The sequence below is a fragment of the Wolffia australiana genome, chromosome 16 (assembly GCF_029677425.1).
Source record: "Wolffia australiana isolate 7733 chromosome 16, ASM2967742v1".
NCBI classification, from domain to species: Eukaryota; Viridiplantae; Streptophyta; class Magnoliopsida; order Alismatales; family Araceae; genus Wolffia; species Wolffia australiana.
This window is the reverse complement of record NC_135850.1, coordinates 6,254,434-6,269,566: the sequence shown is the minus strand read 5'-3', so window position 1 is coordinate 6,269,566 and position 15,133 is coordinate 6,254,434. Positions and strand designations below refer to the sequence as shown.

The 15,133-nt window shown below is 45.0% G+C and overlaps 2 protein-coding genes across 3 annotated transcripts; one reads left to right on the top strand and one right to left on the bottom strand.

Annotated features, from left to right (window-relative positions):
• The first annotated feature begins 478 nt into the window (after nt 1-478).
• LOC144713848 (IAA-amino acid hydrolase ILR1-like 6) lies at nt 479-7,558 on the top strand. Of its 2 annotated transcripts, none has more exons than XM_078588564.1 (5): nt 479-830; nt 959-1,084; nt 1,327-1,641; nt 3,526-3,651; nt 6,941-7,558. In XM_078588564.1, the coding sequence occupies exons 1-5, from the start codon at nt 489-491 to the stop codon at nt 7,379-7,381; spliced, it is 1,350 nt and encodes a 449-aa protein (XP_078444690.1). In that variant the 5' UTR covers nt 479-488; the 3' UTR covers nt 7,382-7,558. The 2 variants fall into 2 exon arrangements, with proteins under 2 accessions (XP_078444690.1, XP_078444691.1); XM_078588565.1 differs by having other exon boundaries at nt 6,882-7,020.
• Nucleotides 7,559-12,722: 5,164 nt separating this feature from the next.
• LOC144713988 (secreted RxLR effector protein 161-like) lies at nt 12,723-13,451 on the bottom strand. Its single transcript, XM_078588722.1, has one exon. It carries the CDS (start codon nt 13,449-13,451, stop codon nt 12,723-12,725), a length of 729 nt encoding a protein of 242 aa, XP_078444848.1.
• Between the last annotated feature and the right edge of the window lie 1,682 nt (nt 13,452-15,133).

Sequence of the window (15,133 nt, the reverse complement as noted above, 5' to 3'; positions counted from 1 at the left end):
TAGATAGATCTACAGATGGACTCTCTCTCTGTCTCCTTGACCTTTTTTGTCAGATCTGTACAAACTGGTGTCTTGTCCACAAACATGTGCGGGAGATATTGATGGTCGCTTTGGATGTATCCTCTCTCTGTATTCTACTTTTGTCTCAATCAAATTGCACTGAGCAAGTAACAAGTGGACCGTTTCAATGAATCTATACCCTCCAATGGCAAGTTCTCTCGCTTTACTCGGACAAATCTCCTTGAGAAAAACGTTGCGTTTTATCGATTCTTATTTTATCTTCGAGAGGCTGTTAGCCAACCATCCGAAGCGACAGTCGATATTATCCCACGTGTTTGTGAACGAGGACACCTGTCGCCTAGTCGACACATCGGACGAGAAATATCACCTTATTTCCGAAATGAACGAGGGGGCTTTCAGCATATATACAGACTCTACCCAAGGTTGTACTTAAGAAAACTTCGAAGAAGTGGGGAGAGGAGGGAAAGATGGGGAGGGCGGAGCTTGCGGTGATCTTCTTCTTAGTTGGGGCAGTTCAGTTAGCGGGCGGAGAAGGTGGGGAGGGGGCGGCGATAACGGCGGCGATAAGGGCGGAGGCGGCTGCGGCGGAGATGGGGCGGTGGCTGAGGTGGGTTCGGCGGAAGATTCACGAGACGCCGGAGCTGGCTTTCGAGGAGGTGGAGACGAGCGCGCTCGTGCGAGAGCAGCTGGACGCGATGGGGGTGAAATACCAGTATCCGCTCGCTAAGACTGGCATCGCCGCCTTCATCGGCAGCGGCCGGCCTCCCTTGGTAGCGCTCCGGGCCGACATGGACGCCCTCCCCATCCAGGTTGAGAGAGAGAGAGAGAGAGAGAGAGAAAGAGAGAGAGAGAGAGAGAGAGAGAGAGAGAGAGAGAGAGAGAGAGAGAGAGAGAGAGAGAGAAGGTGACTGAGGAAGAGGTTGTTTTTGTCGTGCAGGAGATGGTGGAGTGGGAGAACAAGAGCAGAGTTCCGGGGAAGATGCATGCGTGCGGTCATGACGCGCATGTCGCGATGCTCCTTGGCGCCGCGAAGATCCTCAAGTCTCGCGAGCGTCATCTCCAGGTTCTCATCATCTGCATAATCATCGTCATCATCATCATCATCTACTTCTTCTTGATGATCACAGTCTTCTTCTTTGTTATCTTCATCATCATCGTCGTGATCATCATCATCTTCGTCCTCTCCATCCGCGTCTGCTTCTTCTTCTACTAATTCATCATTGTGCTCTTCAGCATCACCGTAAATATTTTCTTCCAATTCTTGGTCGTCTTCTTCATCATCTTAGCTACGGTTGGTGATGGCAGGGGACCGTGAAGCTGCTGTTCCAGCCAGCAGAAGAGGCGGGAGTCGGAGCGCAGAAGATGATCGAGGAGGGAGCACTGGACGGCGTGGAGGCCATCTTCGGCGCCCACGTTTTCCACGATCTCCCAACCTCCGTCGTCGGCACCAGGCCCGGCGCTCTCCTCGCCGGCTGCGGCTTCTTCAAGGCCGTGGTCAGGGGAAGGCAGGGCCAAGCCGGGTATCCCCAGCTCTCTGTAGACCCCGTCCTCGCCGCCTCTGCCACCGTGATCAGCCTTCAGAACATCGTCTCTCGTGAAGCGAACCCCCTCGACTCACAGGTAAACCGAAGAGACCTCATTACCAGCCCCAAAAAGAGCTTCTTTTCGTCATCAAACAGTTCAAGTTAGAGAGAGACTCAGAGAAAAATGATAAATAATCTGAGAGGTATGCTGAGAAAGTTAGGTAAGGACACGGTCTGACCGAAGTTCGGTCAGACCGGACCGAACCGGACCGTCGGTCAGACTTTTTAGGGCTGACAGAACCTTCCGGTCCGGGTCCCCTTCGCACGTCGAACCCGACAGAAGACCGTTACTCTCTCACTTGCTCCCTCTCCCTCTCCCCTTCTCTCCCTCTCCCCCTCTCTCCCGCTCTTTCTTCCTCTCTCTTTCGTCCTCTCGCCCTCCCTCCCGCTCGTTCTCTCTCTCTCTGTCGTCCTCTTTCCCTCTTGCCTGCGCGTTCTCTCTCCCTCTATCTCTCTCTCTCGTTCTCTCGTTGCCTCTCCCGCTCGTTCTCTCTCACTCTCTCCCGTTCGTTCTCTCTCCTCTCTTTCTCTCCCTCTGTTCCGGTCTTGCTCTCCCTCTCGTTCGCTCTCCCTCCCTCCCTCCCTTTCGCCCTCTTTCCCGTTCTCACTCTCTCCCTCTCCTTTTCTTTCCCTCTATCTGTCTCCCTATATCATTCTCTCCCTCTCTTTCTCTCGCCCTCTTTCCCGCTCTCCTTCCTCACTTCCTCACTCTTTCAGCAGCTCTTCCTCTCTCTCTCTCTGTCCCTCCCTCTCCCCCTCTCTCTCTCTCCCTCTCTCTTCCGGTCTTACTCTCTCTCTCGTTCGCTCTCCATCCCTCGATCCCTCTTTCCATTGCTCCCGTTCTCATTCTCTTCCACTCATTTTGTTTACCTCTATCCCTCTCTCTATCTCGTTCTCCCCCCTCTCTCTCACCTTCTCTCCCGACCTCCCTCTCCTCCTCTCTCTATCTCGTTCTCCCTCTCTCTCTCTCACCGTGTCACCCTCTCTCCCCCTCCTCTCCTCTCTAACTCGTTCTCTCCCTCTCTCTCTCACCCTCTCTCCCGCTCTCCCCCTCCTCTCTATCTCACCCGCTCACCCCGCTCTCCCTCTCTCTCAAGTCCCTCTCTCCCACTCTCCCTCTCTCTCAAGGCCATCTCTCTTTCGCCCTCTCTTCCTCTCTCCCTCTCTCTCTCTCTCTCACCTTCTCCCCTGCTCTCCCTCTCCTCCTCTCTCTCAAGGCCCTCTCTCCCTCTCTCCCTCTCTCCCCCTCTCTCTCACCCTCTCTCCTGCTCTCCCTCTCCTCCTCTCTCCCTCTCTCTCAAGCCCTTTCATTCTCTCTCCCGCTCTCTATCACCCCTCTCTCTCCCTCTCTCTGTCACCCTCTCTCCTGCTCTCTCCCTCTCTCATTCTCTCTCACACACTCTCTCCCTCTGGCAATCTCTCTCTATTGAACTCCCTCCCTCTCGCCTGCTCCCTCTCCCTCTCTTCTCCTCATTTCCTCTTTCTCTCTTGTACTCGCCTTCTTACCTGCTCCCTCTCTCCCTATCGCACTCACTCTCTCTCTCTATCTCTCTCTCTCTCGTATTCTCTCTGCCGTTACACTATCTCAGTGTCACTCTCTCCCTCTCTCATTCTCACTCTCTTTCACTATCCCCCTCTCACTCTCTCATTATTCTACACTGCTTCAACACCAGAGGTGACTTTAGAGAAGACCAAGTCAACCTGATATTGACTAGTCAACATGACTGACCTAAGACCGGACCGAGCCCGGACCGAGCCCGAGAGCGGACCGAAGGATAGAGATGGACCAATTTTCTATCTCTCTAACACAAAGAGAGGAGGGTTGACAGGAAAATCATACTACTTTCTCTCTCTTCTTTCTCGTGGAAGGATGGAATCCAAGTAATCTCATTATCTTCCACTCTGCGTCTATCTGATTCAGGTGATATCGGTGGCATCATTCAATGGAGGGAGCAACCTGGATCAGATCCCGGACTTGGTCACTCTCACTGGAACCTTCAGAACCTTCAGCCCCAACTACCAGCAGCTCCGGCGAAGGATAGAGCAGGTAAACTCTCTCTCTCTCTCTCTCTCTCTCTCTCTCTCTCTCCCTTTCTCTCTCTCTCTCTCCCTTTCTTTCTTTCTTTCTTTCTTTCTTTCTCTTTCTTCCTTTCTCTCTCTCTGTCTCCCTCCTCTCTCTCCCCCTTCCTTTCTCTCTCTCTCTCTCTCCCTTCTTTTCTCTTGCTCTCTCTCCCTTTCTTTCTCTCTCTCCCTCTCTTCCTCCCTTCTTTCCGTTTCTCCCTCTCTCTCTCCACCTTTTCTTCTCTCTCTCTCTCTCATTTTTTCCCTCTCTCTTATAGGGATGGGAAAATAAGTTTAGTTTGTTTGCAAACATGACATTGGCATGTGCCAACGAACGCCAACAAACCAAATAGAAAAAATCCTATCCGAACAAGTTCAAACAGCCGAACGGTTGAGGAATTATTTTTTACAAAATAATAAAAATAATCATGTCTTCCTCCCCTCTCCCATGACTAGGGAAGGACACAAGCCGTTGGTCAGCCCTTTTAGGGCTGCCAAACCTTCCGGTCCGGGTCCGGTTTGCCGTTGAAGGGGACCAAAGACTGGCCCTCTCCCTCTCTCTCAACCTGTCTTCCACTCTCGCTCTCTTCCTCTCGCTTTCTTTCCCACACTCGCCATCTTCCTCTCGCCCTCTCTCTCTCTTCCTCTTTCCCACACTCGCCATCTTCCTCTCGCCCTCTCTCTCTCTTCCTCTTTCCCTATTGTTATCTCTCCCTCTCTCTCTCTCATCCACTCTCCCTCTCTCCCGCTCATTCTCCCTCTCCCTCTCTCTCTCTCCTGGTCGTTCTCCCTCCCTCTCTCCCGCTCACTCTCTCTCTCTTTACCCCTCTCTCTCCCTCTGTTCTGGTCTCACTGTATCTCTCGTTCGCTCTTCCTCCCTGCCGCCCCCTCCCCCGCTCTCACTCTCTCCCTCTCGTTTCCTTTTCCTCTATCTTTCTCTCCCTCTCTCGCCCTCACTCCCCCCCTCCCGGTAGTTCTCTCGCCCTCTCTCCCGCTCATTATCCCCCTCTCTCTTTCTTGTTCTCTCTCTCCCCCCCCCTCTCCCTCTGTTCCGGTCTCACTCTCCCTCTTGTTTGCTCTCTCTCCCTCCCTGTCGCCCTCTCTCCCGCTCTCACTCTCTCCCTCTCGTTTTCTTTCCCTCTCTCTCTTGCCCTCTCTCCCGCTCTCCCTCTCCTCCTCCTTTCCTCTCTCTCTCGCCCTCTCTCCCGCTCTCCCTCTCCTCCTCCTTTCCTCTCTCTCTCGCCCTCTCTCCCGCTCCCCCTCTCCTCCTCTCTCCCTGTCCCTGTTACCCTCACGTTCTCTCTCCCTCTCTCTGTCACCCTCTCTCCCGTTTTCACTCTCCCCATATCTCTCTCCCTCACACACTCTCCCTCTCTCCCTCCCGCACTCTCTCCCTATTGAACTCTCTCTCACTTGCCTTCTCCCTCTCCCTCTATCCCTCTTTCACTCTCTTCCTCTGTCCCTCTTGTACTCTCCTTATCACCCGCTCCCTCTGTCCCTCTGTCACTCTCATACTCTCTCTCTCAGTCTCGCCCGCTCACTCTCTCCCTCTGGTATCCTCCCTATCTCAGTCTCACTCTCTCCCTCTCTCATTCTCAATCTTTTACTCAGAATGAGCGGGAGACTGAACTTCACGTCTAGGTTTAGGTTTTCCGTAAAGTGAAAATACTACAAAAGAGCATGAACTTTCGTTTTTGTCAAAAAATAGTATGGCCAATAAGAAGACGCCACTTGGCGTCTTCTTATTTTTTTTTGTCAGCCATGGTCAACTGCTGACGTGGTAGCCACCGTGGCAGCCAGGTGGACTCCACGGTGGCGTCCCACGTCCAGCAGCGCCGCCGACGCCGCCCGTCTCTGGCCGCCGCCGCCGTCCCCCGTCTCCGCTGCCGACGCAGGCGGGGCAGCGGCGGGGAATGGGGGAGGGGGCGGCGGAGTGGCGGGGAAGGGGGTAGCAGGCGGCGGTGGGGAAGGGGGGAGGGGGCGGCGGAGCGGCGGGGAAGGGGTAGCCCGCTCCGCCGCCTGCTACCCCTCCCCCCTTCCCCGCCGCGCCGCCGCCTGCTACCCCCTTCCCCGCCACTCCGCTGCCCCCTCCCCCCTTCCCCGCCGCTCTGCCACCCCCTCCCCCATTCCCCGCCGCTGCCCCGCCTGCGTCGGCGGCGGAGACGGGCGGCGTCGGCGGCAGCCAGAGACGGGCGGCGTCGACGGGGGCTGCTAACGTGGATGCCACCATGGAGTCCACCTGGCTGCCACGGTGGCTACCACGTCAGCAGTTGACCATAGCCAAGTGGTGTCTTCTTATTGGCCCATGCTTTTTTTAGACAAGCATGAAAGTTCATGCTATTTTTTAGACAAAAAAAAGTTCATGCTCTTTCGTAGTATTTTCCCTTCCGTAAAACCCCCCACTACCGTGCTCCCTCTCTCTCTCTGCCCACCCCCCCCTTCTACCGTGCCCCTTCTCTCTCTCTCTCCCCGACCCCCTCTACAGTACCCTCTCTCTCTTCGCCCCCCTCTCCCGTGCCCCCTCTCTCCCTCTCCGCCCCCTCTCCCGTCCACCTCTCTCTCCGCCCCCCTCTCCCGTCAACCTTTTCTCTCTCCGCCCCCCTCTTCCGTCTCTCTCTCCGCCCCTCTCTTGTTCCCCCCTCTTTCTCTCCCTCTCCTATGCCCCCTCCCCTCTTGCTCCCCCTCCCGTGCCCCCCCTCCACTCCCAATCCCCTCTCTCTCCCTCCCGCTTCCCGTGCCCCTCTCCCCTTCCCCTAGCTAACTTTCTCTCTCTTCTCTCTCTCTAGCTCTCTGATAATACAGTTTTTTGACCATTTTTCTAAGCGGGTAGAGTTTGCCAACTGTTCGGGAATGAACCCGAACAAGCCAACAGTCTCCCCCCCTTTCTTTTTCTCTCTCTCTCTCTGCTCCTGTCTTAAACACACACACTCTCTCTCTCCCTGTGTCTCTAGAACTCTCTCTCTGTCTTTAGTACATACTCTCTCCCCCTCTTTCTCTCTCTCTCCCTCCACTCTTTAGCACACACACTCTCTCTATCTCATAGTCTTTAAATCTCCCTCTGTCTTTAGTACACGCACACACTCTCCTCTCTGTCTTTAGTACGCATGCTCTCTCTCTCTTAGTCCTGAAATCTCCTCTGTCTTTAGCACACACACTCTCTCTATCTCTTAGTTTTTAAATACCCCTCTCTGTCCTTAGATCTTTCGCTATCTCTAGGACACATAACCCGTAAGACCCGCGAACCAAAGGAGCTGAGAGTCGTGGCAATCTTCCAGGTCATAGTCGAGCAAGCGAAGGTTTACAGATGCACGGCGGTCGTAGACTTTTACGAGAAGGACTACCCGTTCTACCCGCCGACGGTGAACGATGAGGCTCTGGTGGGGCACGTGAGGAGGGTCTCCGGTGACCTTCTGGGGAGGGACAACTTCAGAACCGTGGCGCCCGTGATGGGCGCGGAGGACTTCTCCTTCTACGCCCAGGTCGTTCCCGCAGCCTTGTTCTTCGTGGGGATACGCAACGAGAGCGTGGGCTCCATCCACATTGGCCATTCTCCTCGGTTCATGATAGACGAGAGAGTACTTCCTGTCGGAGCCGCCACTCACGCCGCCATCGCAGAGAGATATCTCAGGGAACGCCACCACATCCTCCGACCTCAATCCTCAAGAGAGAGAGGGAGAGAGGGAGAGAGTGTCCTTTCCGAGATGTATGCCGGTTGACGTTGGAGGTGTCCCCTCCGACCTCTACCCTCATGAGACAAAAAATGAGAGAGAAAGAGGGGGAAAGATTGTCCCCTCCGATGTGTTTGCTGTCGAAACGGAGCTACACGAGAGAGTAGCGAAGGATTGAGAATGGATCGAAGAGGAAATGAAAGTGAGACTTGATATGTTCTGGCTTGCCGAAAACTGTTACATTGCCTAAGGATTTATATAAGATAGTATTTTCGGTTTGTGTTTCTTTTGATGGGATGCATCCGTGTGTGTTGGGATCCGTGCATCGCGGTTCTCTTCTGCTTCTGGAAGCTTCCGAGTTGTCCGTTGCGCCCCTCCTTGGGTGTCGTCACACGTGCCATGTGTGCCACGTGTATCCTCTTCCTTAACATTTGCCGGTGGACATTGGAAGTGTTACCAGTTTGATCTAGAGGGTCACATTGAATGGCTCACCGATCATCGTCTATGATGCCTGATTGGCATCAGTGTCACCGTCAGCGTTCAAGAGTAATCTTCTCTACTTCTTCGTCAACAATGGAGACAAAAAATGAAAATGGAAACCCACAGAGAGAGAGAGAGAGAGAGAGAGAACATATCTCAATACCCACTATGATTGTAAGCTTTGGCTCTAATGTAGCCAGCAAGGGAGTACAATAAACCAGAACTATAACAGCACTATACCCACAATCGTGGCCACAAATTATGTCAAACTAGGAACCGACAACCAGACACAATAGTAGGTATAATGTAAATTGCTCAATGTTTCAAATTTAGTCGAACTTTGTTCCTTTCTGACATAAATTGTAAATCTTAGAAGTGATTCGTTTCTCCCGGTATAATGTAAATTGCTCAATGTTTCAAATTTAGTCGAACTTTGTTCCTTTTTGACATAAATTGTAAATCTTAGAAGTGATTCGTTTCTCCCGGTTTGTAGTAATGCAATGGTTTTATTTACTAAGATGAAGAAAATTTCCCACCAAAGGATTGGTCCCATCGTTCCAATCGCTGCTAAATAGAGCAATACTTCTTCATGTTTCTCTGCTGTTTGAATATGGAACATCATAATGATGAATAAGAATGAAGCCACAATAGCTACTGGTACCATGGATACCATATAGAGAGACCTAACAAAATTAGTAAACATGGGTGTTTCAAAGAGTGGGATGGGACACTAGAATGGATGTGTTTGCTGGTAAATGGTAATGTAAACATTAAATTTCCTCTGGTTGAATCCATTTTTCAAAGAACCGAAAGAAACCCGCACTTGAATGTAATAGCATCAGCTTCACTGACGATATAACGTGGTACTTTTCTGGAAGCTTTGGACCTTAGTAAGGGAAGATAACTCACGTATAATATATGTCTTCTTTTAATCTATAAATGTGTCTGATGTTAACCCACAATAGATAATCTTGACGGGTGAAAAAATAGGAAGAGTGTGACCTACCTGTTTAGTAACTGTGGATGATTCTTCTAGATTTACTTTGGTGTATTTTTCTCTTCTAAGTCAAATATTTGACGTTTTCAAAGGTTTTTTGATGCACATAATAATGTAGATGCTAATATCAAAAATATACAAAGTGATCATGGTAAATAATTTGAAATTTCAGAGAATCGAATTACAATGCTATTATATTGTCCCCATGCATTGGCGTTTTGCCAAAAATCTAGAAATAACGCAATTTCACAAGAACAAAAAACTTCCAACTCAAGGTCCAAGATACTTCCACTCCAGAATTCTACGCTGGATAAACAGTTGGTCAAGATTTGAGGTATTTTTATGCTTTCTTCACTTTTCAAAGTCAACTAAAAAGTATGGATGAATAGAGGGTAAGAAGATAATAATGTTTAAGATTTGGGCACATTCAGACAGTTCGATATCAAAATATCATTTTTTAGGTTGGTTTAATCTTAGTTACTTAATTCTGTCTGATTTCCATCATTCAACTTTTTTCGTCAATTGTTCAATAGTCTTCTGACATGAGCATCTGTCAAGGGAATACAAAAACTGAAGAGAACCCTGTAAAACAGTTGATCATTACATGGCATTGTGAATCAAGCGACATCATATATGGCATTTCCTTCATTTAATCAAATGCATTCCGCAACATGTACCAGAACATGTCACACATCCCAAATATTCAATGCTCTAAAAGTATTCTATTTTATTTCACCATGTGTACACATTCTTCATTCGTACACATTCTTCATTTTGTTTCTACATGAAGATTTTTCATCGTGCCAGACGTGTGTGGTTTTAGTCTCATTGATTAAAATGCAAATATTATTTTCCCTTTCTGCCACATGTTCTTGTAGAGAATCATAAAACCTTAACAAGTCTTTCCCGTCAGGCTTAATAATTTTTTTATTAAATTTGTATCTCCCTATTTGAATTCTCAACTTTCCCTTTATTTTGCAAGTAATGTTATATAATGATAGTGTGCATCTTGTGCGTTCATTTACATCATCATTCCGTATTTAAAATACAAAATTATCATGATTATGATGCAGTATATCATTAATTTATGATATTTTTACGATTACCATCTTATTCCATTGACTCTAAAACTTCCATTTATCTAATGCTTAAAATATGAACCGTATTTCTGTTTGATCTTGTTGGAAGCTAAGAGGGGGGGTGAATTAGCTTTTCTGATTTTATATTATCTAAATACCTTTTAATGATTCCTTGTTTTAACTCTCACCTCCTTTCTCTAAGACACCAAGTTTACTTGGTTCCTCGATCCGCTAAGTGATCGAGTCAATCCAAGGTCCCCCTTCGAGTCCAAACTAGGACTCAGGATATCCTTATCAAGGATCCTCCCTTTTAAGGTACCCTCACCCAACTTACAGAGTTGCTAAGGAGTCTTCCGGTGGCACTTCTCGTTCCTTGGTGCACGAGCTTCAACCCGAACGCCGGGTGGGCCGTCACGAGCACTTCCTCGCACGCCTACTTCTCTCGTCACCGTCACGTCCTTGATGCCACCCACGTCACCTCCCCGCCTTCTGAATCTTCTTCACCTGCTCAGATTAGTAAAAAGGAAAACAATGCCACTCCCCGTGATTGATTCAACAGTCAATCACCGCACTCAATGATGGATGAGTATATGATAATATCACAAGCACAAGAATCAAATCTTCTTTCAATCTCAGATCAAATTACTATCAAAAATCTCTCTCAGATCACAGAAATCAACTTCAAATATTTCTTTCAAAAGATCAAGATCAAAATTCCACTATCCTTCACAATACTATATGAAAAATCACCACTAAGACTATGATTGTGAAGGAATCTATCAACCTTTTCACTAAATGAGTGAATGATCAAAATGAAAAACTTCCCTTATGAGTAGAGAAGCACAGCCACACCAATTGCAGGGGAAGAACTTCACAAAGAGGAGCACTTTCTTCACACACCAAGAGCTCAAGAGAGATGGTTTTCAAAGAGGATGCCTCAACCCTTGTTCTGAAGAGGTATTTATAGGGGTAGAGGGGTAGATTGTAATTTTCTGAGAATTTCAAAAAAAATTCAAGCTCAAAAGGAGCTGTAATTAATTTTTTTATGATTTTTTCAAAGTTTTATAGAAAGTTTCCTTAATTAAAAAATTAATTATAGTAATTAATGCTAATTAAAGTAGTTAGGTTTAATATAGGAATTTCAAAATTCAGAAAAAATATGATTTTTAGAAATAAGAAATGATTTTGGAAAGTCAACCGTCGAACCCAACCTTTGGAATAAATCGAATTTCCTAATTCGATTTTTCGGGTCCAAAGTACATTATATATGAATAATTTATATCTACACTAAGAGATGACTTCTGGCGCAGTGGTAAATCGCTACATTACTGAGGCGAAGGTCTTGGGTTCAAATCTTGTTCTCCCCATATATATATATATATTTTTAATTCAAACTTTAGTAGCGGACCCGACCTCGGATTTAACTGGTTAAATCCGCCCGTCGGGTCCGCCACTAAGGCTAATGGGCTCCGCCCATTTAGGCCTTATTGGGCCCTTCTTAAATTAACTAAAATGCCAGAAATTTATTTAGGAGTCAATTTTGCACTATTTAAAATACTTTTAATTGTTTAAAAAATTCAGAAAAATGTTTATAATATTTTTAAAGTATTTAAAAATATTTCTAAGGCTTCTGAAAATAATTTCAACATACGTTAAATATGAAATGACCTTTTAAAATATTTTAAAGTATTAAAATAACATTTTAATACTTTAAAACTATTTTCAGAAACTTTAAAAAACATTTTTCATTCTCCCAAGTACTTTATGATTATTCTAGTTTATTTTATAGTTTTAACACATTTAAAAAACATAATCTTAAAATATTTTAAGCTCTAATTATAAATTAGTTTCTTAGTTATAAATTCATGATGTTAATGTAATTTAGTGTACATTAAAACACAAAAACCTCAACAATCTCCCCCTTTTTGATGTACTACAAAATTACTAATATCATGAATTTAAAAAAATAATTTTCTTAAATCAGAAACTCTCCCCCTAAATAAGAATACTTATGTCTCCCCCTATCATGATATTTTCTCCCCCTTTTTGTAATCATCAAACAAGGGTAATCATCAAACATCGGAAATGTGTGCTACCCATGCACTAATGAGCAAAGACATGTATGAATGAGACCTCACCGCGGTAGATGCATTTAGATAACAATCCAATGCATCACCTAAACATCTAGGAAGTGCATATAAGGAGGATCTTACATGCCTTCATAAATCCTAAAATTAAAATCATACCTTATAAGGGAACCACTCCAAGCAACTTGCCTCTTCTCCTAAGATTGCGGACTTCCTGAAATCTTTCAGAATACAACAAGTTCTTGCAAAAAATAGGTTAGGCTTAAACTTAAGAATGTCTAGGTAGAACAATTTTACTCCCCCTGACTCTATGAGCTGGTGACGCCGTTTGTTGGAGACAACCACACGTGGAACCTGTACGGTGTGGGATAAAACAAAACCGGCGAAAAAAAAAAAAAACTTATCGGGACAGTTTTATGCGTCATGATAGTGTCAGCAACACAAAAAAAACCGAGAAGATAATTTGGAGAGACTGAATAAAAATTTTAAATTAAAACAGAGGAAGAAATGAAAAAGCCACTCCAAGCAATTTAACATAAAATTTATCAAAGTGAAAGAAAGAACATGAGTAAATCGATCCGTCACACTAATCATGACCTGTCCCTTTTGAGTGCATATCTTAGCAAAATAATTGACACCATTGGATGCCAAATGGTTGCTTAGATATTTTCGGATAAAAACAAAACCGAAAAAAATCCTGAAAAACAAAACAAAACCAAACGATATCAACAAAAATCATATGGTCTTCATGATAACTGACTTCCTTTCGTCATCCCTAGTTCTCTTACTAGTGTACTAAATCTTTCCCCTACTAAAGGTTTAGTAAAAATGTCTGCGATCTGATTTGACGTTTCTATGAACTTCAATTCAACATCATTTTTACTAATATGGTCTCTAATAAAATGATGCCGCACCTCTATGTGCTTCGTTCGTGAGTGCACGATAGGGTTTTTCGCCAAATTTATGGCGCTAGTATTATCACACAGAATCGGAATCTTCTCAAGAAATATTCCGTAATCCTCAAGTTGGTGTTTCATCCACAAAACTTGAGTCACACATGCACCCCCTGCAATGTATTCGGCCTCTGCTGTCGAGAGAGCGATCGAGTTTTGTTTCTTGGAATTCCAAGAAATCAAACACCCGCCAAAGAACAAGCATGATCCGCTTGTGCTTTTTCTCTCAACTTTGCATCCTGCAAAGTCAGCATCACAATATCCAATCAAAGTCATATCCTGATTTTTGGGAAACCACAGACCCATGTCAGTGGTTCCGACCAAATATCGGAAGATATGCTTCACAGATTTCAAATGAGACTCCTTTGGAGCACTTTGAAATCTGGCACAAAGACAAACACTAAATAAAATATCTGGTCTACTAGCCGTCAAATATAATAAAGATCCAATTAACCCCCTATACTTATTTTGATCAACACTAACGCCTTTCTCATCGGCGTCTAACTTAACTCCATTTCCCATTGGAGTTGACTTTGATTTCAAATCTTGAAACCCAAATTTCTTAATTAGTTCTTTAGTGTACTTTTCCTGTGATACAAACAGACCATCCTTAGTCTGTTTTTTTTTTGGTTGAATATCAAAAAAAAATAAAGTCAAACTTGGTTGAATATCACTTCTATTTAACCTCTTCTTCTCCATCTTTATATTTCATCTTTGATTTCTACTCCCAACTTGTTGGAGGCTTAGTTCATCAGATTTTTTTGATCCATTCTTCTTATGCATGAGTGTGGAAGATACAATTTAATTGTGATCAAGAACCTTTGGAGAAGTGACCACAATGTTTGATTTTAATTTTCTCACATTTTTTTATTGGTCAACATTCCAATGGATAGCCTTGACTTCAAGCTTTCCAACCCATCAAACATCACATAAAAATGCCCCCTGTAGCAAATGATACATCATTTTTCGTCCACTACATGTTTTTGCCCAATTCTATCGCCCAGCAGCGCACCACTACCTGCAAGTTGTATGCTGATGGATGCAACCACCCACAGCTTTTACCATGGGAAGCAAAACCAAAGGTTCTACTTTGCCTTGATATTTATTGCTTTATCTAAAAAATCACAATAACTTCCTAAAATCATAACAAATTATTAGAACTTTATCCAAAATAAATAAATATTCTTTAATTTATTTAAAATATTTTTGAATAGCTTTATTTCATTTAATTCATTTTACTGTTTAGAAAATAATTAAAAATCCATAAAAATATATAGTTACCCAAATACACTATTTAAGAAAATATTTGAATTAAAATTTACTCTCTTATTAAATATTCTTTGTGGATTCGACCCTTACCCTCCACTAAATAAGGAAAATTTTATAAATATTGGTCGATGAATCAGAGCCTCAAAATGACTCCTTAAACCTAAATTTTTGTTTATCATGAACCCATAGGTAGAGCTGATGTCGATGTGTTTACAAATAACTGTGTCCTAGGAAGCTTACGTTGTGGCAAAGTATAGATGTAGTGCAAGGATAGACCATACATGGTCCATAGTGGTCTAGAATTATAAATATTGGCTCTTTTGAAGAAACATATATTAAAAAAAATTATACCCCTTAAAAATATTTGCATCTAGAATCAATATTATATAGTGCTGTGTTCTAGTGCCTTGGTTCAATTAAGAAAATATGCTATTCATGAAGTAGAAGTGATTATAAATTCGTAATCAATCTTTAAAACAAAACATCACCTCTACCTTTTGCTTGTTCCAACAATACCTTTTAGGAAACTTGATCCACCTTTGGCTTGCTCACTCCCAGGTCAGTTTGAAGCCGTTCATGTGTCAGATCTCTAGAAGTATCAACGTGATCATGTTGCTCTTGGATATCCACTTCTTCTTCTCCAACTCTTCTCGAAAATCTTTAAGATCATGTTACCATGAAGACTCTCTCCTTGGTTGAGTGGAGAAGGGATCAGAGTGGATAAAGAGGGGGCACCTAGTTCTCGCCGGCCTGGGTGCCTAAAATGGATGCCCCTTCCCCGTTCTCTAATATCCTTTCTACCTTGGCTAGGGATTTAGTTGCATCCTCTTACTTGAGTCAATCTGGTCTTATACTGAGGGTGGATGATCCTGTCTTGGCCACTCAATCATCTCCGTGAGCTTCTCACAACATTTGAGCTATGACTTATTTGAATC

Coding starts and splice junctions, on each gene's coding strand:
- LOC144713988 (XM_078588722.1), bottom strand. CDS start 13,451: ATGGGAAATGGAGTTAAGTTAGACGCCGATGAGAAAGGCGTTAGTGTT.
- LOC144713848 (XM_078588564.1), top strand. CDS start 489: ATGGGGAGGGCGGAGCTTGCGGTGATCTTCTTCTTAGTTGGGGCAGTT. Junction 831..958: donor TGGACGCCCTCCCCATCCAG/GTTGAGAGAGAG, acceptor TTTGTCGTGCAG/GAGATGGTGGAGTGGGAGAA. Junction 1,085..1,326: donor CTCGCGAGCGTCATCTCCAG/GTTCTCATCATC, acceptor TGGTGATGGCAG/GGGACCGTGAAGCTGCTGTT.